This window comes from Ascaphus truei, chromosome 1 (genome assembly GCF_040206685.1).
Source record: "Ascaphus truei isolate aAscTru1 chromosome 1, aAscTru1.hap1, whole genome shotgun sequence".
Classification (NCBI taxonomy): domain Eukaryota; kingdom Metazoa; phylum Chordata; class Amphibia; order Anura; family Ascaphidae; genus Ascaphus; species Ascaphus truei.
In genome coordinates this window covers 384,911,263-384,935,911 of record NC_134483.1, presented here as the reverse complement: position 1 = coordinate 384,935,911, position 24,649 = coordinate 384,911,263, and the positions used below count along the sequence as shown (strand labels likewise).

The 24,649-nt window shown below is 43.7% G+C and overlaps 1 protein-coding gene across 3 annotated transcripts in view; it reads left to right on the top strand.

The window, feature by feature from the left end:
* GALNT7 (polypeptide N-acetylgalactosaminyltransferase 7) overlaps positions 1 to 24,649 on the top strand; it is a 139,074-nt gene that overhangs the window by 84,117 nt on the left and 30,308 nt on the right. For 2 of the 3 annotated variants that reach the window (XM_075611394.1, XM_075611412.1), the window contains exons 3-7: positions 6 to 172; positions 3,248 to 3,378; positions 7,140 to 7,219; positions 11,727 to 11,909; positions 15,102 to 15,219. In XM_075611394.1, the coding sequence (XP_075467509.1) occupies positions 6 to 172; positions 3,248 to 3,378; positions 7,140 to 7,219; positions 11,727 to 11,909; positions 15,102 to 15,219 (679 nt within the window). Of the gene's footprint in view, positions 1 to 5; positions 173 to 3,247; positions 3,379 to 7,139; positions 7,220 to 11,404; positions 11,588 to 11,726; positions 11,910 to 15,101; positions 15,220 to 24,649 lie in introns of all 3 variants that reach the window. The other variant, XM_075611404.1, reaches the window with a different exon arrangement.

Sequence of the window (24,649 nt, the reverse complement as noted above, 5' to 3'; positions counted from 1 at the left end):
TGCAGGTGCAAATATTGGCACTACGATGAGAACCTGCTGACATCCAGTGTCATCATTGTCTTCCATAATGAAGGCTGGTCTACCCTCATGAGGACTGTGCACAGTGTCATCAAAAGAACGCCTAGAAAATACCTGGCCGAGATCGTTCTGATTGATGATTTCAGCAACAAAGGTATTCAAACATGTTTATTTTTCTAAACGGTATCTCCTTTTTCCCCCCATATTTCATTAACACAGTTGGCGCCTGTGATTATTCCCGGTGTAGGACCATAGTAGTGGCTGTATTAGAAATACCTCCTATTTCCCTGTGGAAATATTTTATTTTTTATTTATTTTTTAAACAAATTTTTTCCTTAATTTCCCACGTAAAGTAGCTGGCAAAAATATATATTATTATTATTATTATTGACAATCTGTATATACAGCCGTAACAAAGTCTTCTTACAAAAGTGATTAGTTCAAGATCGTAAAAACATTCCAAAGCTTTTGGTTACTACAGTATACAGACATTAAACCTTGAAATATGTATTTAAAATAGTTATAACAAATCAGTCACTCACATGTAACCTATTGAGCATGCATTCTCAATCCGTAATGGTGAACAGTGGACATTGTTCACCATTACTATTTGACGAGCAGATAGCTGGCAGGTGTCCATTTTTTGCAAATCTCCCAAACTCTGTGTGCAGTCTTTCCAGGAACTAGTGTAAGACTACGTCTTAAAGCAGAGACGATTACTGTTATAGTTTTTGTAAAGCGGCAAAGTACAAGAAAACACTGCTTGGGGATAGCTTTGTACCTGGTACTTCTCCACTCCATTAATTACTCTGTCATGTAAACATGACCACTAGTCTCTATAGTTACATGTTTCCTGTCATTCTTTTCTCTTTCCCCCAAATCATGACCTCACTAATATGTTCGATGACTGCACACACAGAGAGCAGCCTACCTGATTTAACTGTTTATGAATGCACATGCAGTAGGTATGTGTGTAAACAGGGCCGCCAACAGAAAACATGGGGCCCAGGACAAATGAAAGGAGAAACCCTGCCCCCCCCCCCAACCCATAGCGCACCTACCACGAAAAAACATTTTTTCGCACGCAACGTTTACTTAACTGTTTTCTTCTTATTGTAATACAGATGCAACCTGTTTATTTTAATATTTTCAGCAACAGACAAAGATACTCAATGCTACATCCAATGTGACAAACGGCCTGGGGGGGATTCAGTATGGGCCTGAGTACCTCTCTTCAACCGGTCCACGGTGGGGGCTTTCGATCGGTCAGTGAGGGGGCTTTGAACCAGCCCGTGGGGGGTCCTTCAACCGGCCCACGCTTCAACCGGCCAGGGGGAAAGGTGGGGGGTGGAGCCTTCAACCGGCTGGAGGGGGGTGGGGCTTCAATTGACAGGCGGTGGGACTGGTTTCGGAGGGGAGATGGAAAGCATGTGGGTGGGTGAATGGGTGGGTGGGTGACTGACTGCCTGGTTGGGTGACTGTGACTGGGTGGGTGACTGACTACCTAAGTGGGTGGGTGACTGACTGCCTGGGTGGGTGGGTGACTGCCTGGGTGGGTGACTGACCTTGACCGGGTGGGTGCTGCTTCCCGCTAGACGCTTCAGAGGAAGGTTTGTCCATTGTTTTTGCCTCGCTTCCCCCCCTGCCCCCGATCCCCGCGGCTGCTGCCCGAGGCGGGAGGTAGGCTCGGGAAGGTGGGAGGTAGGCTCGGGGGGGGGGGGAGCGGAAGGTAGGCTCAGGGGGTGTGACTGGCTAATTCCCGCTGGAGCATTTAGTTTCCCCCTTTGCCCGTGGTCCCCGCGGCTGCTGCCTGGGGCAGGAACTGGGTTGGCGGGCGTGGGCTCGCCACGGCGCTTCCCCTTCGTCCCAAATTGGGAGCGGGAGGGAGCGGGTCCACCGTGCTTCCCTGCGCATGCGCGCCGAGAACTCTGCGCATACGCACGGGGATCGCCAGCCAGCTTATTTTTTTGCGCAACAAGCCCAAAGATCCGATCGCGCCACCACCGCCATATCCCACAGCATTTTTTTTTTACACATTATTTTTATTATTATTACAAGGGCTTGGCTGCCCAGCCCCCTGACTCACCGGGCCCGGGACACCAACCCCGCCAGACCCCCCCCCTGTTGGTGGCCCTTTGTGTAAATGTATTTTGTGCGTGTGTATATTCATACATACATGTTTTTTAAATGGTCACTCCACTGGGAAGTTTGTTAATGATAATGGTTCTCCTGCTTAAAATGTTTGTGGCGGCCATGTCCGATGTAAATCGGGGTCAATTTTCCCAATAAAATGCCATGCATTCCTTAACCGCTGTAATCTTTGCTGCTAAAAGGTCAGCTTTTAAAGTTTTACCTCCCTCCTGCAACACAAGCATTAAAACAAGAATTCTTCCCTATATATTCTTGCTATAAAAAAATGCTATATTTATTTTTTATTTCTTTAAATAATAATTGTGTTCATGCTTTAATGCTTGTTTAATCTAGAACATACAAACTATTAATGGTGGAGAGAAAGTAGTGTTAGAACCACTTGAGTGTGCTGCATCGCTGTAATAATACTGGGTATCTCTGCACATGAATCCTCCATACATTCCACCACCTTTTTGTAGCGGCGCTGCCACTGAAGAGGTTAATTATTACAATCATTCAGACAGTGACTGCCTTGTTTGTGAATCTCCAGTCAAACCACACTTGGCATATCGCTTAAGCAATGAATAGAGAACTGTCTCATACTACTTGGCCATAGTCAGAGGATTATGTAAATCTGCTCTGCTTCTGTGACTGAGCCATCACATGCATTTCTTTCAGCTGTTTCTAGTGCAAATGGGGTTACTGTGGTTTTTTTTTTTTTTTTTTAATAATGCAGGAGCAAGTGTTTACTCTGCCATCCGTGTGCCAGTGTTCGTTCCAGGCAGCAGATAGGGATATATTGGTTGTTTGAGATTTTAGCACAGTGATCCCGTCCGCCCGTTATATGTTTGTTGTTCCCTTCAAACCTCTCCCCCCACTTTTTTTTTTTTTTTTAACAGGATGGGAACTTCATCAGTAAGTATTTGTGGAACCGGAGGGTTCCTAGAGCTGAACATTGTAGGGTTCCGGAGACATCCAGTGATATATTCTGTAAAAGATAAATGGGAGGGTAAATACAGCAAGATTTCTGCATTGTTGCTGTCAAATTGTGAATGAGGAGTTGGACATAATGCCATTTGCATCTGTGTATTTTCCATAGAGCATTTAAAAGGGAGGCTGGATGATTATATTAAGCAGTGGAATGGCCTTGTTAAGGTTTTTCGAAATGAACGGAGAGAAGGCCTGATCCAAGCTAGAAGCATCGGAGCCCAGAAAGCTAAAGTTGGACAGGTAAGAAACGTCTTTTACTAACCATCATTCAGTATAAAATGCAATATATATTTTTTTATTTTTGTATATGTAGGTCACAGAACTGATATTACAATGTCTGCAGGAAGGATTTGCTGTGCATGTGCTCTTCTGCTATGTGCAGTGCTGCTTACATTAGCAGCAATAAATAACACGCAGGTATTACTATTTATTACTAGTGTAGGGTCTGTTGCACATGACTGAAGCTGATGGAACAGTTCAATCATAATGTGCCACTGCACTAAAAGCTTCCACCCTGATTTCCTTATTTAAGACACAATGGCGGGATTAACAAAGCTCCAATAAGGGATATGTGAGCTTGATCTGAGTTAACTGCCTTTGGTTTGAATGGCGGATATCTCTTATGTGAGCTTCGTGAATCCTCCTTTCCCAATGAGATAAAGACTTTCCCAATGAGATAAAGACTTGCCCAATGTCACACACAACTTGGTCTAGAACCATTTCAGAGTAGTTCTTCTTCGGAATCGGCCATTTGGTCGTGGCCATTTCACCGAGGGAATCTTTGCCGCAGATGGACACTCGGCCACCGGCCATTTTGCCAATAAGGTAAGTTAACCTAAGGGGGTTTCGCGGTTAGGGTAGGGGGTTATGATAGCTGTCTTAGGGCAAGAGGTTAGGTTTTTAGGGCAGAGATTTAAGGTAAAGCAGCTTAGGATAAGGTGCTTCGGGTAAGGGGTTTTGGTTAGTAGGGGATAGCGCTTTTATTAGGCGTGTTTGGGGTAAGATTGGGGGCTTACTTTGTCAGCGAAACGTCCGGCGGTGAAACATCCCGGTGACGAGGTGAGTGGTGGCTAAACATCGGCGGTGACCAAATCTCCTAGACTAGTTCTTCTTACCCTCAACATGTAACCATCGTGTACATGTTTGCTGTAACGTGGTGCTAGTCACCAATAAACATCCACAATACAGAGCATGATTTTGATTAGATTAGAAAGAGTCTCACGCTTGGGTTGGTGAGGTCACTTTAAAGTGTATGATAAACTCGACTTTTTACGCTGAGGGATGAAGTGTAGATACAATGAGCTAGGCCAGTGGTCTCCAAACTTTTCAGTACGAGGACTTATCATATATTCCAGGGGAGCACAAACTTTTGAAGCTGCGCCCCTCTGTCTTCCCTTCCCCGGCTCTCACGCGCCCCCTCCTATTTTGTATCCGCGTCAAATGACGCTGCGGGGTCATGTGACCCGCGTGTCATTTGACGAGTGTGACATCACGTCACAAGGCCACGTCGCGTTGCCATGGCGATGTGTCACACAGCCAGCTGAATCCCGGTAAGTGGAATGTTGCAAAGGCCTCACGCGATCCCCCGAAATGTAATTAAATGCCAGGGGGGAAAATGCGGGGCCTCTGCAACCGCCCGCACCCCCCCAGAAAAAATTGTGCCCCCCAGTTTGCGCACCCCTGGTATAATCTACACATTTTCGCGGACCACAGAAAAAAAAAATCTTTTTAGAATTGTTATATTTTTATATATTTATATATTTTATAAATAAATGAATAAGTTTTATTTGGATCTTTTGGGGGGTAATCAGCATGATATGATTCAGAACAAAAGAGAAATGTGACAATTACAAAGAAAGGATGCCGTGCTTACACTGGGAAATCTTATACTATATTAGTGAAAGCACTGTATGCCTGCCTGCCTGCCTGCCTGCCTGGATGTCCAGTGTCCCTAGGGGAAATCTCATTGGTCCCTTGGCCCGCCCCCGCACACCTCTCATTGGCCTGAGGCGGAGTGACGGGCCAAAGGACACACAGGGACACACACACGTACACGGACGGGGACACACACACACAATCCCCTCCCGGTGCCCCTCACTCTCCCCCGTCAGCTGGACCGCACCTCAACTTCCACACCCCCCCCCCCCACCCTCCCTGTGCCCGAACTTACCCGGAGTCCCGTGTACACACACACACATTCCCACCCCCCCAAGCTCACACACACCTCACCCCCCCCCCCCAAGCTCATCCCCCCCCAAGCTCACACCCCCCCAAGCTCACACCCCGGCGCCGCTACAGTCAGCGGGGGAGCGGAGCGAGCGCCCGGGACACACGCGGGGGAGCGGCCACAACACGCGGCCTCCCGCCTCACATCCACGTGGGAGCGGCCGGATGAGTGAGGCAGCGGCCGGATCAGTGAGGCAGCGGCAGGATGAGTGAGGCAGCGGCAGGACGGGTGAGCTCCCCCCCCCCCTCCACATGCTACGTGCTGCTCTTGCCCCTCTGCTCCCGGCTCCCCCCTGTCACCGCGTGACAGGCCGCGGGACGTGAGATGGGAGGGGGGATGCCCCTCCGGTCCCCGCTTCACCTTCTCCCCACCGTTGTCCCCGCTGCCTGCGCAGGAGGAGGGGGGGGGAGCGGGTGTTGGTGCTGGTGTGTGTAATTGTGTGAGACTGTGTGTGAGTGTCTGTGACTGTGTGTAAGTGTGTGTAAGTGTGTGTAAGTGTCTGTGACTGTGTGAAACTGTGTGTAAGTGTCTGTGACTGTGTGTGACTGTGTGTGACAGTGTGTGTAAGTGTTTCACAGTGTGTGAGTGTGTGTAAGTCTGTGTAAGTGTCTATGACTGTGTGAAACTGTTTGAAACTGTGAAAGTGTGTGTGAGTGTGTGTAACTGCAGTGTGTCAGTGTGTGCAGTGTGAGCAATGACCACTGTGTGAGCAGTGTGTGTGCAGTGTGAGCAGTGTGTGTGCAGTGTGTGTGCAGTGTGAGCAATGAGCAGGGTGTGTGCACTGTGTGCAGTGTGAGCAATGAGCAGTGTGTGCAGTGTGACCAATGAGCAGTGTGTGCAGTATGCAGTGTGTGTCAGTCTGAGCAGTGTGTATGCAGTGAGCAGTGTGACCATTGAGCAGTGTGTGTGCAGTATGCAGTGTGTGTCAGTGTGTGCAGTGTGTGTGCAGTGTGTCAGTGTGAGCAATGAGCTGTGTATGTGTGTGTGTGCAGTGTGAGCAGTGAGCAGTGTGTGTCAGTGTGCAGTGTGTGTCACTGTGAGCTGTGTGTGCGCAGTGTGCGTCAGTGCGACCAATGAGCAGTGTGTGTGCAGTGTGCAGTGTGTGTGCAGTGTGTAGTGTGTGTGTGTGCAGTGTGCAGTGTGAACAATGAGCAGTGTGTGTCAGTGTGAGCACGGTTCACATCCCGGGCAACGCCGGGTCTCTCAGCTAGTTATATATAATGAGCAAAAATATACATATCTCAAGTGGCCAGCCGGATAAAATCTTGTGGGGGGCCTGATGTAGCCCCCGGGCCGTAGTTTGGAGACCCCTGAGCTAGACTAACTAACCTTCAAAAGCACTTGAACGATGCTTGGGTGAGCAAAAGTGCTTGCATCTGCTAGTAAATCTAGCTGTATGATTTGGTAGACTCTGGCTAATGACTCAAGCAGCTGTGTGTGACCTAGGTCAAATCCATTTACCTATTTGTGTGTACATTTATATTGTGTATGGGTTCATGGCATCTATACTGTTATACTAGGTATTTTCTGTATTGCATGAATATTCTTTTTAAGAGTTAATATAAGGCGTAATTAATTTTGTAAGTACTTAATCTACAGGAACATAGATTCCTTATTCTTGCGTAAAGAGAAAGTGTGTTATATACTAATAATTAATGTAATATAAAGGCTTTGTAAAGTGAACGGTTATCAGATGTTCATAAGAAGTAATGACTCTTTGTAATTCTTAAACGAGGAACCATAACCTAGAGTTGATCTTCATGCTTTCCTCTAGGTTTTGATTTACCTTGATGCACACTGTGAGGTGGGAATTAACTGGTATGCAGCACTAATAGCTCCGATAGCTAAAGACAGGTAAAGTAATGTGCAAAGACCTCTATACTTGATATATATTAAAACACATATTTTGAAGCTAATATATATATACAGTATATATATATATATATATATATATATATATATATATATATATATATATATATATATATATACATTTTTATTAGTGTATACTTATGAAATGGTTGCACTCTCTGATAGAGCCCTGGAGGCCAGTCTGTGCTGGGTAGAAAAAAATGCGGACAATTTGTTAACTTTTCAACTTTGAAATGCTTACCAGCACCAGGGGAGACACAAATAGATTTTGAACAAAGATAATATTTTATTATAACATGCTTCACCCCGAGAGCCGAAGTTTCCGATCCCAGGGGGACCTTCATCAGGGGTGATGTGAGCTTTCCAGGACAATTTGTTTCCGATTATCTCATTTTGTTTGTTTGCACTTATTGTATTATAATGTTACTATTATTATTCTCTTTATTTTATTGATTCTCTTGTAAATCACTGAGTACACTGTGTGTGATATGTAAATAAAGATATACATACATATTCCAAATCTATTTATCCCCTCCAGTGCAGTTAAGCATTTCTAAAGTGTGTGTGTGTTTTAAATATATATATATATATATATATATATATATATATATATATATATATATATATATCTGTTAACATATAGACGAGTATTTCCAATGCCACAGCATTGATTTATGGCCGTTTGTTAACCTGTATTAAAGAAATGTTAAACAAAAAAGAAAAACAGATTGAGGTGCACTCGCAGGTATTTATATAAGCACAGTAACATGAAGGTCTTTAATCAATCATCACTAAACCAAAAGACAGACACACACACAGTACAGCACTCAGGTCCTCAAATGCGGTGAGACGAAAGCGAACACTTGAGGATGACACTTTACCCTTCATCAGAGAGTGCGCTATACTTGTGTTTCTTCCTCTCTGCTCACCTGCGTTTATGTAGCACTAATACAAATGTACTGTACTTAGAACTTGAGGACTTGGGTACTGCAACTCCTTTTTCTTTTCTCTTGTTAATGTACGTACATTTAATTCTGAAAATAAAGAACATCTCTTTCATTTTGCTAGTATTCCAAGTATTTTACCATTCATTAGCTTGATGTAGTGTTTTTCTGTATGCAATGCTAATTATTTAGTAAGTCTTCTATATTATAGAGCCCACTTGTTCGGCAGATTTCTTATGTCCAGTGATGTCTAGTGCAGGGTAGTTTACGTCATGTGATGCTGCCTTGCCTCATTTACTCCTTAGTGATGTGTTACTGGCCCTTCAGACAACAAGGTGTCGCCATGAAGTGCACAATGGCTTAATAATCTAAATGAATATTCAGGGAAATTATATCAATTCAAGCCAAAAAATGTATTTTCTTTTACTGTAGTCCTGCATTTCGGATGCAAATTATGCTCTTCATTGGTTCAAATCCCCTCAAATGCTTTATTTACATGGATATATACTGTGTGTACTTCTGATTCACTTCGGCATAGGCGGTAGCGCATATCCGTCACTTGACTGTTTGCACATCTGAAATTGGTATCAAACTGTACAGATATAGCGCTATGGTTGGTCGTGCTGCCGCCCCTAAATCCACTGCAACACAATGTTTTTTTTTTTCATCTGTGCTTGCTCGTAGTGTGCTCGTGGTCTCAATAAAGTGACATAATGGCCTATCGGGATTAACACAGCGAGGGTCCCTGTGTCTGAATGGGACTCGCGCTGTGTAAATCTTACCGGGCTGCTCCTGTCTGTAAGAGACGCGCACTAAGAGTGAGACTGAATCAGTCACTCTTCCTGCGCGCCTCTAATTGACGATCGCATGGATTTTATTTTAATAACACAGTATTGAAGCAGGAGGTCTCCGGAGCTGAATCACATTAATTTCAGCCTCGGGAACCCCTGCTTCCCGAGTTACAGGCCTCGTTATGGGGTGCCGATATCCCCGCCATGTTTAAAATCTACCGTGACCAGGACATTTTACCAATGCAGGGTGATACCGGCACCCCATAATGGGGCCTGTAACTCGGGAAGAAGGGGGTTCCCGAGGCTGAAATTAATGCGGTTCAACTCCGATGACCCCCTGCTTCAATACTTTGTTATTTAAAATAAAATAAAAGCAGTTTCTTTACCTTAGCAGCTAGCCACTAAGACAATGAAGGGGTTAAGCCAGAGTACCTGATTTATTGGGGGTAAAGGGGGTGGGTGAAGTGGGTTGGTTAGGCCTACCGGGAAGGTTGCGGAAGGGTTAACCCCTTCATTACCTTAGCGGTAGTAACGGCTATGGTAATCAAAAGGTCAACCCCTCTCACTACCCACCTGAGAGGCCTAACCACCCACTCAGGGGCAACTACCCCCTTCACTCACCCCCTCTACCCCCAATAAACATTACAATACGATACAAACATCAATACAATACTACAATACATTGAACACCCCCTCTCCCAACACATATGGTACTGTAATGGGCAAAATCCCTATTATCAAGATCTGGATAATAGCACATTTACCCATTAAAAAATAAAACATTACCCAGCCAGCCTATAGTAAATGAAAGTTGTATTTACCCCTGCCAGGATGAAGGCCGTCCTTTTCCTCCTAGTCTTCCTCTGCGTCCTCCTCATCTTCATTGGGCACCGACCGTAAAATAAAAAAACTTAACTACTGACCTGCAACCCGTTAATCACCTTAGCGGTTATTAACCACTGTTTGTATTGTAATGTTTATTGGTGGTAGAGGGGGTGGGTGAAGGGGGTAGTTGCCCCGGAGTGGGTGGATAGTGGATGGGGTTAATCCTTTCATTACCATAGCGGTTACTACCGCTAAGGTAATGAAGGGGTTAACCCCTCCCACAACCTTCACAGTAGGCCTAACCACCCACCCTGGGGCAACTACCCCCTTCACCCATCCCCTTTCCCCTCAATAAACTATGTGCTCTGGCTTAAGCCCTTCATTGCCTTAGCAGCTAGCTGCTAAGGTAATGAAGTTGCTTTTATTTTGATAACACAGTATTGAAGCAGGGGGTCACCGGAGCTAAACTGCATTCATTTCAGCCTCGGGAACCCCTACTTCCTGAGTTACAGGCCCTGGTATGGGGTGCCGGTATCTCCTTGCATTGTTTAAATGTCCCGGTCATGTGGGCCGTGACGCGGGGGAATTTAAACATGACAGGGATACCGAAACCCCATAACGCGGCCCGTGACTCGGGAAGCAGGGGGTCCCGAGGCTGAAATTAATGCGGTTCAGCTCCGGAGACCCCCCTGCTTCAATACAGTGTTGTTAAAATAAAATAAAAGCTGTGCATTGCCTGTTAGAGGTGCGCAGGTAGAGTGACTAACTGACTGTCTCACTCTTACTGCACATCTCTTACAGACTGGTGCAGCCCGGTAGGATTTACACAGCGCGAGTCCCATTCAGACGCAGGGAGCTCGGCTGTGTTAATCCCGATGGGCCATTACCGACTGCTATGCATTGTGCAGCGGACTGTCAAGGCATTGCACACGGTTGACCTGCTCATTCTCGCAGCCGCACGATCGACCATAGGGCTGCATCTGCATTTCCCTATCTATAATGTCCCAGTAAATATACCCATTTGCTAGCAGAACATTTCCAGTGCCGGGGGCTACTGCAATTGCAAGGTTGTCTGGCCCGAAAGAATAACTCTGAGACTGGGAAAAGTAAGAGTGAGACATAAAGGGGCTTAATTAATAATCTCCGACGCAGCCAATGGCTGTAAACTCCCATTATTAACGTGAATGGAAGATGGCCGCTTCGGAGATTATTGAATTTGCCCCTAAATTATTTGTGTAGTTTGATCAATAAATGTAGTGTGGTTTACAGATGCAAACGATGTGCACTGAACTCTATGCAACCCCTTTTTACATTTTCGGTTCTATCACATCGCTCCTGGTTTTAATGTAGAAGTGTTAGAAGATTTTGCGTAGGATATTGCATACATAATTACATTACATTACATAATACATTATTATAATTTTCAATAACGTTTGAACTGCCAATGTTATTATTATATTTGTTCACGGCTTTTGTATTTTTTGTGCTCCGTCTAATTCTAATTTGTTTTGTATGTGCAGTACTGTTCTTTTTTTTAATTTATTTATTTAATTTTTTTATATATAAAAAAATTATGTTTTATTCTTTCCCTCCTGGAAACCTCGCAGAACTGCTTGTACTGTTCCTCTAATAGATTACATTGATGGGAATGTTTATACCATTGAACCACAGCAAGGTGGGGATGAAGATGGTTTTGCTCGAGGGGCCTGGGACTGGAGCTTGTTATGGAAACGCATTCCGTTAAACGACCAAGAAAAAGCCAAAAGAAAACATAAAACTGAACCCTATTGGTAAAGAATGTGGTTAAACCTATCAGTTAATGTTTGTCTAAACCTTTTTTTTTTGTTTGTTTTTTTCCATTCCTCCCCTGCGCATGTGTGTGTTTTCTCCGTGTCGGTGTCTTCATCCCGTGCCACCACAACTCCGCAGAACCACGAGCACAGTGCCTCTGATAGATGTCATAGATGGCAACACTTATCAGATAGTACCACAAGGGGGAGGTGATGAAGATGGGTATGCTAGAGGAGCATGGGATTGGAGTATGCTTTGGAAGCGGGTGCCCTTGACCAAGAAAGAGAAGGAAATAAGAAAAACAAAAACTGAGCCATATCGGTAATCACTAAACCACTTGCATGTGACGTACTGATGTACTAAATGATAGCATGTGTGTACTGCTTCTATCTCTCGCACTTTGCAGGTGCAGTCCCACTTAGCTACACATATTGTAGGTGCAATGAGGCATAAAACACTTTCTGTGTATGTTTCATACAGTAGTTTAAGGTAATAATTTTACAAGTTTAAGTTCACAAAGTGCACTATATATTCTGCCTCCATTAGGAGTTAATTAAGAGATTATGCCAAAAGTATGTACAATTACTACTGTGATTTTCCATTCATATATATAAAATTGAAAACGGCTGAAGCACTTGACAGTAAATTATAGCATTAGCATGATGAAATAAAGATAACCACAGTTTCTAACATACAGATCTATTTTTGTTGAACTAAATGGGACTGAAGTTTTGTCTTTTCGCTGTCATAGATGCCTTCAATGCCTTGTCAGAGCAAAGCACTGCAGTTATGGAGTCGGCTCCAGCAGCTCATGTGCTGATTGCATAGCAGCTGTTATGCTAAAGCTCTCACAGCTGTATACTGGGTCACTTCATTATACATCAGAGAGCAGCTTATCTGCGCAGCGGTCTCTTAATGTCCTACTTGGTGCTATTGCTTGGTGATCTACTAACCGTTTCCTAAATCACAGGATTCAGTCCTTTACTAACCCTTCTGAATTGTGTCTTTTAAAAAATATTCTTCTAATTCAAAATGTCATTGTTCTACTCTTCAGCAACGGGGGATTAAGATAAAAAAGAGAAGGACATATTCACACCACTGTTTACATCAGGGGTGCTCAACTCCAGTCCACTAGATCCCCCCCAACAGGTCCGGTTTTCAGGATATCCCTGCTGCAGGACTCAATTGGTCCCTGCTTCAACACATGTGGCTTAATCAGTGGCTCCATCTTCAACTGAGCCACTGAGCCACCTGTGCTGAAACTGGGATACCCTTAAAACCTGACCTGTTAGGAGGGGGGTCTTGAGGACTGGTTGAGCACCCCTGGTTTGCATAATAATATAGGATAGTAGAATGGTACTGGAAAACTATTTTGTTTTCCAATTGTTTTTAGCCATTTCCAAAAAATAAATAGCATTCAAATCACTAATTTATAATCGGCTTGCATAAATGATTGCAGTTATTAGAATGAAGCTGCATGCCTCACAAAACAGGCTTAGTTCCCAAAGAGCAGGTTTGGATTGACAGGCGCATAAAAGCAACCCATAATCATCCCCCATCTTAAATTGGCTCACAACACACACCGTCACTAGGTCCTAATGCACACGGAAGGCAGGTTATGCATACTATTGAGTGAACCTCGGGCATTAATGTAGAGGAACACCGTAACACAGACTAATACCTGACCGGTATCACCATCCTTCTGCTCCATCTGGCAAGTATCAGCCCAAAGTAATAGCTAACATTAACCATTGTAAGTCGTTAGAACTGAAATTATGTAGACTTAATTCTGTGCATTGTTCATGGATGAGGACAGTGTTATTCTGTATAAGGTGGCACTTACAGCAATTCTGCACTGTATGAACTGTGTAACCAGTTTTAGAATAGAATCGCATGGTTTTCAGAGTTAGGTATGAATAGTTTGTCATAGACTTGGACTTATATAGACACTTGCGCAACTTAATTTACACATCTAATGTAAAATATAATATCATGTAAAATACACAGATAGTAGCCCAGTTTTACTACATTTTGCTAAGCCGTAGTGCAATTTACCAGGCTTTTGAATTAGGCACCTTATGACTTGGCAAATATAACCAAATGTCCCTTCTACAAAGTGTCATTGTTATTATACTAGTTAACCTTGTATTAGAGAGGTTTGCTATTATAAACCTCTCTAATACAAGGTTAACTTAAATGATTCAAAAAGTCAAACCCCTACAATGTTCTGATCATGTAGTAGTGTCATGTTTACCAACATTACAGGCTTACAAAAGAAAGAGTAGCGTGATGAAAATGTTCACTGAGGTTTACAATGGTTAATGGCATAAGAATATTGGAAGCTGTGGTTCTGCTTGTTGTTTTCATTAGCATTTTACTAAAACATCCATTTTCCGTTTTAATTACTAAGTATCTTGTACGCCGTCCTAGCTTATTTAGACCTTTTCTGCAGAAAGGCTTTGCGTGTTGTTTCCTTGGCCATCAAAGTGGGTTTAATATTTTTCTGCAAATACCGGACACCGAAATGTTAAATCTTTTCCAAAATTGCTAATACAGAACCGGTGTGAGTAATGATTCTCACCACTAAATTTGGGTCCTGCTCAACAGTTTAGCTGTTTTAGCAGTAAAACTGTTTGCCACCCCTAGGAATTCTCCCCAATGACATTGCGGCTTCCAGTTAGTCTGGGGACCGAAGTTGATTCGGTGGCCATTTTAATTTTCCTAAGGGAACTAGAAAGGGTATTATCTCTGGAACCAAGGAATCCCAGAGCTACCCAAAAAACTAAAAAGCTCCGGAGATACACCCTCCCTCCCCCGTTTGATATCTCTAAAAATTAAATAAATCAATTAACTGAACAAATATTAGTTTAGTTGTTGCTTTAATTCTATTTCTGCATCTGATCACAGCAGATTTAACCATGCATGCACTAAACAACAATGCACCGGCCTTTTCTATAAAGGTGTGGCATTTCTATTTGTATGTGATTTACTTATAAATGCATTGTATAAATTGGAAGGAAATGTACCCCTGCCGGCATTTGCTATACAGGTGTAGCAGAATTCTAACTTACTGGTGAGACCAAAGGCGGCCTGTTACAAAGTGCTGCAAATATTGTTGACGCCGAACACAATGAACAAAGTTGGCCAGTAGAAGTAGCTTCCCGGAGATTTTTTTTATCGGCAAGTACAGGACAGACCAGCAGAGAAATATTATTTCTGGGTGGAAGTATTTCAGATCAATCAGATGCTTTCTTAAAGCATGATGAGGCATCTGAGGAAACCTGAAATCCCCCCTCTATTCACTGAATTGGGAAAGATCTCAATGCACCTGCACAATTTTTCACGCTACATCTATATCTTGGTCTATCAAGACATTTCTGCACCTTCTAATCTGGCTCCTATCGATTAAATGGTGAATACTGTCTTCATGTTTAATCTCGGGGGTGAGCGGGAGGGTTCGGTGAAAGTATGCATGTGTGGCATAGAAAAGGTTTATGGTGTTCCTCTTTCTAGGTCCCCTGCCATGGCTGGAGGATTATTCGCCATTGAGCGCGAGTTCTTCTTTGAACTGGGTCTGTATGATCCAGGTCTTCAGATTTGGGGTGGCGAAAACTTTGAAATTTCTTACAAGGTAATGTATGATTAATGGGAGATGGGGGGTATTTGTTATGTGTGTGGCTGCTGTTTGCTCATTCTGACATTTGCTTATGATACAACACTGAATGACCTATACTACACCAGGGGTGGGCAATTCCAGTCCTCAACGGCCACCAACAGGTCAGGTTTTAAGGATATTCCTGCTTCACCACAGGTGGCTTATTCAGTGACTCATTTAGAATGACCGAGGGGCTGATTGAGCCACCTGTGCTGAAGCAGGGATATACCCTATACCTGGCTTGTTGGTGGCCCTTGAGGACTGGAGTTGCCCCCCCCCCCCCCTGTACTACACATTTTCTCACACAGAATGTATTTATATCGCCTATGCCGTGTTATACAGACGTGTTGCAGGCCCATCTAGCAGCAAAGCAGTTTAGGATTGTGTCACTCTTGCTTTATTGATAATTTGCTTACAAAGTAAGGAGGGGAAGGGGTAGAAGAAGATACTTTCTTTATTAAAGACAGATAAAAACTTTGATCCTTTTGGGGGTGGGGGGTAATATGTTGCCCGAGTTTTCCTTGTAATGCTTGAAAGCTCCAGTAGTGAGCAGTCTGTCTCATAAAAAACATAAATAGATTGATTGCTTGTGCACTGGTTAAAGGAGCAATCGAAGCCCCCTACTTCCAGAGATACCTACCTTCGAAGAAGGTGCCGGTAGCTGCTCCGGTTCAGCAAGCAGGGCTTTGAAGCTCCTGCATCACATGGGCCAGTAGGAAGCCGCACCGATGACGTCATGACTTCTTATTGGACCTCAGGACCTGAGATCTCTGAAGAGCCGACATATTGCGAACCCTGGGGGCCGAGGAGAGCAGCTACCGGCACCTAATTCACAGGTCAATATCTCCGGAAGCAGGGGGTCTCAGGAGCTAAAATTAATGGTGTTCAGCTCCAGAGACCATCTGCTTCAATTGTATATGAAAAAACATTTGCAAAATAATCCAAGGCGAAAAACCCTGATCTGCAATATAATAATGATATTTGCTTTTATTTAGCGCTCGCAGTATATTCAGCACTGTACAGAGAATGTGTCTGGCACAATGAGTTCCTAGCCATGGAGCATACTTTCTAATTCTGGTGCCTGGAGCACAGCGAGATAGATTTGCCCAAGGTCCAATGAGGTTTACCCGCGAGTTACTGCTATAAATTATAATTACTTTACAAAAGCAAACTCTGAGAACTCTCACAAGCCGTTTCATTATTTAGCATTACTTGAGCACATGTAAATGACATGTAAAAGAGGTAGACATAGAACTTTTTCATGGCCCAGTTAAATGGTAAAGTTAAAATTACCTCTTAATTAACCCCTTTGATGCACAAGCAATGCGTTTTAGGAGTATATTTGATATTAGCGCAGAGGAATAATGCTTTAGAGCAGCAATGTTGATTGCTTAATTGATATACTACAGTATATCTCTATCTATATATACACATACAGGGGCCGACAAACCGGGCCAAAGCCCACTCGCCCCCCCAAAAAAGTCACTCTCCCCCCCACAACACTTACCTGCGGCAGGCTGCGGTTGCGGGGCCCTGACGGCGTCTCCCGGCCTTCTACTGTCTTGTCACCTTTAAAATCATGTTTATCTCCTGCAGCACTATTCAAAATGGGCGTGCGGCGTCATATGACGCCGTGTTGCCACAGCAACGGAGTGCTGCGACGTCACGCAGCATCCCGTTACCATTGCAACGCGGCCATTTTCAATAAGGCTACAGGAGAAAAACATGATTTTAAAGATCAAGACGGAGAAGACCGGGGGGCACCAGGTAAGCAGTCGACAGGGGCCATAATGCAGTTGCCCAGGACGACCGGGCAACCGCATTTGTCGAGCCCTACACATATATATTAAAGTAGATTCCCATAGCAAATGGGCCTTTTAAAAAATCACTGATGCCCTATGTTCTCACTCTCACTGTAGAAGTGGATGGCGAGGGGAACAAACAGTCCTCTTTCTTGAATATTTGAGAGCAAGAGCATGAGAGCGAACAGGGGGATTAAACATTACCAGTATCTTTACTTTAGCTTCATTGTGAGTTGTGATACTTTTTAGCAGACCAACATATGGGTTCTTTGTAGATGAATTTAAATTGTAGAGCGCTTTGAAAACCTCATAGGTTTCTTCTTTAAGTGCACTGTGACGTGCGGTGAGCTTGAATTAGAAACCTGCATTTAATCTACGAAGAACTCTTACATTGGTCTTTAAAATATTACACCTTTAACGGATCTGCATTTCTTCACAAACAATATGGCTGCTAGACCTTTGAACCAGTCATTTAGTTATTTTTTGTTGTTGTAATATCTCTGTTTTTGACAACCGTAAGAAAAAAATGCCATCCGTACAAATAACGGCTGTGCTGCCTTAAAGATAAATGCATGTTATAACTTCTAAAGAGGAATTTAAAGTGCTATTCTGGATATTCCTAAAACTAATTAGCTCTCTTGTGCTTTGAAGAATGACTCGCTACTACTCAAACTTGGATAGCTCTGAGAGCAAAATGTGCAAACTTTAGCAAGACCAAAAATACGTTTTGTTTTTCTACCAATTCTAAGACTTTAGGTGGGCTATAATTTGGAATTTCACCATCAATAAAATTATCTTTGTGTGAATTGACAGGGTTATATTCTTCACCACCTAAGTTATTTGTTTAACCTGAAATTATTGTTTTAAAATCTTTTATGTAGTAAGCAATTTGAAGGTATAGACGTCTGATAAATAAAAAATAAATAAAAAAGCTGATCATGTGGAGAGAGCTGTGCCCTTTTTGCTTCTCATCAAAGATGGAATATCTACTGAACAGTTTTTGAGGCTGAAGAATAACTTGTTCAGTTACAATGTGTTTTTGATTCAAACAGAAGAATTACTTCTAGTTTTCTGCTAAAGAAAAGACCCATCCAAGTCTTGAGGTCTTAAAGGTGCTCTTCAGTCTACTAAAGGCAAAAATGATTTTATATTTTTAACTAATACAATATTATATATACAGCTAAACCCCGTTATAACGCGCCTCGTTATACTGCGATTCGGTTATAACGCGGTTTTCCCGTGGCTCCCGTTTTTTTAAAAAAAAAAAAATTTAAAAAAATTTTTTTTTTTCATTTTTTTTTTTACACACTGCACACACTGCACACACTGCACACACTCACTGCACACACACTGCTCATTGCTCACACTGCCACACTGCACACACACTGCACACTGCACACACACTGCTCATTGCTCACACTGCACACACTGACACACTGCACACACACTGCACACTGCACACACACTGCTCATTGGACACACTGCACACACACTGCACACTGCACACACACTGCTCATTGGACACACTGCACACACACTGCACACTGCACACACACTGCTCATTGCTCACACTGCACACACTGACACACTGCACACACACTGCTCATTGGACACACTACACACACTGCACACTGCACACACACTGCTCATTGCTCACACTGCACACACTGACACACTACACACACACTGTACACTGCACACACACTCCTCATTGCTCACACTGCACACACACTGCTCATTGCTCACACTGCACACACTGACACACTGCACACACACTGCACACTGCACACACACTGCTCATTGGACACACTGCACACACACTGCACACTGCACACACACTGCTCATTGGACACACTGCACACACACTGCACACTGCACACACACTGCTCATTGCTCACACTGCACACACTGACACACTGCACACACACTGCTCATTGGACACACTGCACACACACTGCACACTGCACACACACTGCTCATTGCTCACACTGCACACACTGACACACTGCACACACACTGTACACTGCACACACACTCCTCATTGCTCACACTGCACACACACTGCTCATTGCTCACACTGCACACACTGACACACTGCACACACACTGCACACTGCACACACACTGCTCATTGGACACACTGCACACACACTGCACACTGCACACACACTGCTCATTGGACACACTGCACACACACTGCACACTGCACACACACTGCTCATTGCTCACACTGCACACACTGACACACTGCACACACACTGCTCATTGGACACACTGCACACACACTGCACACTGCACACACACTGCTCATTGCTCACACTGCACACACTGACACACTGCACACACACTGTACACTGCACACACACTCCTCATTGCTCACACTGCACACACACTCACACACACTTACAGACACTCACACACACGCACACACACTCACACACACTCCCACGCACACTTACGCACACTCACACACACTTACACACACAGACACTCACAGACACTCACAGACACTCACAGACACTCACAGACACTCACACACACTCACACACACTCACACACACTTACACACACTTACACACACTTACACACTCACAGACACTCACACACACTTACACACACTTACACACACTTACACACACTTACACACACTTACACACACTTAGACACTCACAGACACTCACACACTCTTACACACACTTACACACACTTAGACACTCACAGACACTCACACACTCTTACACACACTTACACACACTTACACACACACTCAGACACTTACACACACTCACACCCACATACACACACCCATATACACACACACACTTTCTCTCCCATATATACATACACACACACACTCTCTCACTCTACACAGACCACCCGCTCCCCCCCCCCTCCTCCCGCGCAGGCAGCGGGAGCGCCAGGGACAGCGGTGGGGAGAAGAAACCCCCCGCTACCACCTCCATGCAGGCAGCGGGATCTGAGGTAAGCGGCGACCTGAGGGACATCCCCGCTCTCATCTCCTGCCCCGCGGGCTGTCACGCGGTGACAGGGGGAAGCGGGGACAGGAGGGACATCCCCGCTCCCATCTCCTGCCCCGCGGCCTGTCCCGCGGTGACAGGGGGAAGCGGGGACAGGAGGGACATCCCCGCTCCCATCTCCTGCCCCGCGGCCTGTCCCGAGGTGACAGGGTGAAGCGGGGACAGGAGGGACATCCCCGCTCCCATCTCCTGCCCCGCGGCCTGTCCCGCGGTGACAGGGGGAAGCGGGGACAGGAGGGACATCCCCGCTCCCATCTCCTGCCCCGCGGCCTGTCCCGCGGTGACAGGGGGAAGCGGGGAGCGGAGGGACATGCCCGCTCCCATCTCCTGTCCCGCGGGATGAATATGCGCTAAAGCGCGGCGGCCATTTTTTTTTCTCGCGACCCCGTTAGTAACGCGGTGGTCTCGGGGTGGACCCCGAGACCCGCGTTATAACGGGGTTTAGCTGTATATATATATATATATATATTCTATACATCAAAACATTTAATTTATCAGCTTCCCATCTCAACATTTCTCCTCTTGACTAGGAATTTATTGTTAACTACAGTTAGTGCAAAAAAAAAAAATAATAGCTCATGTAATGAAAGCAGATGAAAGCGTTCTCGAGATGTGAACACTACATTTATTGAGGATGATTCTCAAGATATGACAGAGTATTCAGCATTCCAATTATCCTTCAAAGGCCACACTGACTGATAAACGGAAGATATTTTCTAGATTCAAGGAACATATTAGACGCATGTGGTCTTTTTCCCAGCCGTGATATTTTTGCCCTCATCAGGAAATATTGCTAACATTTAAAAAGGTACTTTAACATACACAGGGCAATAAAATGCTACGGCTTCTAAACATAAAAATATTATACCTAAACTTCAGTAGACCTTTTTTTTCTGTAAATATGCTTTCTGTTCAGACCTGCACATAACTTCCATGTCGTGCTACAGTCTGGGTGACTGTGACACCAGCAGTGGGCTTCGGTGCACCCGCTTTCCCTGTCCCTGATAAAACAGACGACAACATTTGAAATAGGCAACAACAGCAAAGGCCCACTGAAATTCAGCAGAAAATATGTATCATGGAAACTGACAGTAGATCATTACTAACCCTGCGTCCCTCATGGTTTACATTAACCAATTAAGTGCCAAAGTCACTGTTGTGAATCCTGTAATAAATTCATATTGTTTAATACTAGTAAAAACAATACACAATATACTTAAAAATGGGGGCAGAGTACCATGTGTAATTGTGGGTGAGAACTTGGGTTCCAGTGATCATCAATCGGTGTGACTTGTGTAAAGACCGAGGCATGCCACACAAACAATAGGGTTTGGGATGTTAGGAGAGCTAACTTTTAAGAGATGGGAACATATATTAAGGGATTCTTTGGCAGGGTGGAGGTATTCGAGTGGAGTGCAGGGCAGTGGGAGAAACTAAAAGATGCAATACTAAAAGTAACAGACCTTTTGAGTCACACCGGTTCATAAAAGCACAAGGAAAGGAAAGTCAATATAGTTCTCAAAGGAGGTAGCGAGTATTATAAAGGTTGAAAATACAGCTTTTAGGAAATCTAGGCAGACTGATAGAGAAAGAAAGAGAAAGAGACCTAGATCAGGCTGAAGGAGCTTAAGCATATAATCAGATGTGCGAAGGTCTGAAGAGAAAATAGGCCTGTCAGTAAAGAGTGGGGGACAAATCCTTATTTAGGTCTTTAAGTGAAAGGCAAAAATTAAAAGGAGGAATAGTAAGACTAAAAACAGAAGAGGATGGACATGTTCAGGGAAACTTACAGCAGACTACATTAATAAATATTGTTGATCAGTAGTCACAGCTGAAGGTGACAGAGAGGGAACCCACTTCGGTAACAGACCTATAAATGGATACCAGGTGGACACAAAACCATTTCCACAGGAGAAAGAACTTTCAAAATGGAAAGTGAGCATGTTAATAAGACCACAGAGTACATCCAAGAATATAAAAAAAGAACACTTAGGGATCTGCCGACAACACTATTACCAGATGACTGAAGAGCAAGCATAGTAGTACCGGTTCACAAAAGGGAAAGTAGGGAAGAGACGGGTAACTACAGGCCAGCGAGATTGACATCAGTAATGGGGAAATTAATGGAAATACTGCTGAAAGAAAGGAAGAATTCTTGAATATATAAAGTCCAGCAACTTACAAGATCTCTGGCAGCATGGATTTACGAAGGGGAGGTCATGTCAAACAAACCTAATTGATTTTTCTTTTAACTGGGGGTGACAGGGAAATAGATCAGGGTTGAGTTAAGTTGAGTAAATTCAGAGAAGGGGAAGGTGAGCAGGGAAGTACCTCCGGGGTCCGTACTGGGACCGATGCTCTTTAACATCTTTATCCGTGACCTTTTCCAATGGTCTGGAAGGGGTGTATTTTTTTTTGCAGATGACACGAAGGTCTGCAACAGGGTGTATCACACTCCAGGGGCATACACAATCTCAGCAAGGTCAAAACCCAGGCCCACTGTATTATGTATGTATATTTCTAATAGTGCCAAGTGGAGTGCTACTGGGAAAGTGACTTCAATTATTCAATAGTAAACAAAGAGGCCCCAATGCACATCCAATATGACAAGTTATTTAGTTCATTTATATTAGTTTTTTTTTCTTCGCCTGCGTATGGGTCATTTAGTTCGATCTTTTGGCCAAATCATGTTAAGCCTGCAGCCATGTCAAGGTAGACTCATCCAGCAGGCTCCTACACTGCCACTTGGGTACTGCTGTATGTTTTTTGGTTAAATCCACTGCATAGAGAAAAAGGGAAAGAAAACATTAATCTAGCCAACAGCATGGGATGCATTACATGTATGCGGTGCCTAAGGGGTTAAAATTGAGACGCACTATGTGAGCTACAGTGACGTTAAACCTGGTTAATAAAAACAGAAGTGCCCTTAGAAATAGGGACTTTCTTTATCTTTAAAGTGCATGTATATATATATATATTCGAAGTGTATTGCTGCAGCAAAGGGTATAACGCCCTTTCTCGTGGGGGAGGAGATCTCACTCAATGATTACTGCGCTGTGTGCACTTGGAGCTGCTGATTGACAGTCCAGCGTGGTAACCAAAATGATTATTGATTTAGGTACTGTAGATTAGAGGAATGTGCAAGAATGTGGCAACTTCAATTTCATGTAAGAAGTGAGACATAATGCATTTTGGTCACAAAAATTCAAAGGCAGCATACAGTATTAATGCCATTATAATGTCAACCACTATAAAGGAAAGGGACCTGGCAGTAATTGTTTCAGCTGACTTAAAAGTAGGCAAGCAATGGAGGAAAGCCAAATAGATCCAACAAAATGTAGCATAGCGCTCACACAGGGGAAATGTAAGTGGGAAGAGAAAACTGAAACACTGAAAGAAGATATAGAGTAGTATATTTTAAAATCAAAATTGTATAATAGAAAAGATACAATCACAAGTAAGTATTAAATGTGGACTCTGCATTACCAGATTCTAGTGTTCCTTCCATACAGCAGTCTGCGTGTTTCTAATGCTGGAGGATGAGGGGGGGGGGGTTGTCTGCAATTGCCCTCAGGGAAGCCCAATAGGGGAAATGCATTGATGTACAGTAAAAAGGCCACCCCCTGCCTATTCAGCCGGAACTGCCAGGTCCTTACTTTGCAGAGGTGAGCTACAGCCTAGCCATTTAGTGACGCTCCTTGGAGAGAGGTCTGAGCAGGGAGACTTGATAAGAACCATTGGGCCCACCTTGTCTGCTTTATGTTTCTGTGCAAACATGGCTTTTCGTAGGATCTTCCAGCCACTATTAGTGTGTTTTTAGTCATGTTCATTTCTTTAGGGATCTTATAAAATAGTAGAGGATGGGCGCTACAACTTTCCTAAAAATCTTCCAGATTTTGCATGAGAGGCAAAATTGAAGTGGGAAAAGGAGGAAAGAAAAATGTGATACATATATATACCAGGAATTTGATACCTCCTGTATCAAGCTATTCAATCTGCCTTGTGTCAAGTTTCAATGATGATGTCTGTATTTTTAATAAACGGTCAAATTCAAGTACACTGTTGTAAGCTGCAAGTGCCCTCCAGGTATATATTTTTCTTGAAGATAAGGATATGTTTGTTCTTTGTTTTCAGTGCTGCAAATTCAGCCACTTACTACATCTAGTTTACAGTGTCCAAGAAAACTGTGTTACATTTGTATTGATTTGGAAAGAAGGGGAAGTGGTGCTCAGGGACTTTCATCAGTCACTTAAATCTGAACAGTCAAACAAACAAGACAAACCAAACGTCAATCAATTTAGTAACTTTAATGCTGCGTCATTTGAATGCAGTAAAACTTGACCATAAATCTCCCCTAGATCAATATTTCTTCCCCTCGTGCTTAATATTACCTGTTTATTACATGTCCAAATAAAAAAGTTATTCTTCCTGATGGCAAACCCCACAAATCTCACACTTCTTTAATAAAGTAACTATAAACACTGATGATAACCTTGGTAAATGAGTTGTCAAGAAGTTGCATGTTTTGTCTCACATACCAACAGGTGTTTTTTTGCACACTTTACAC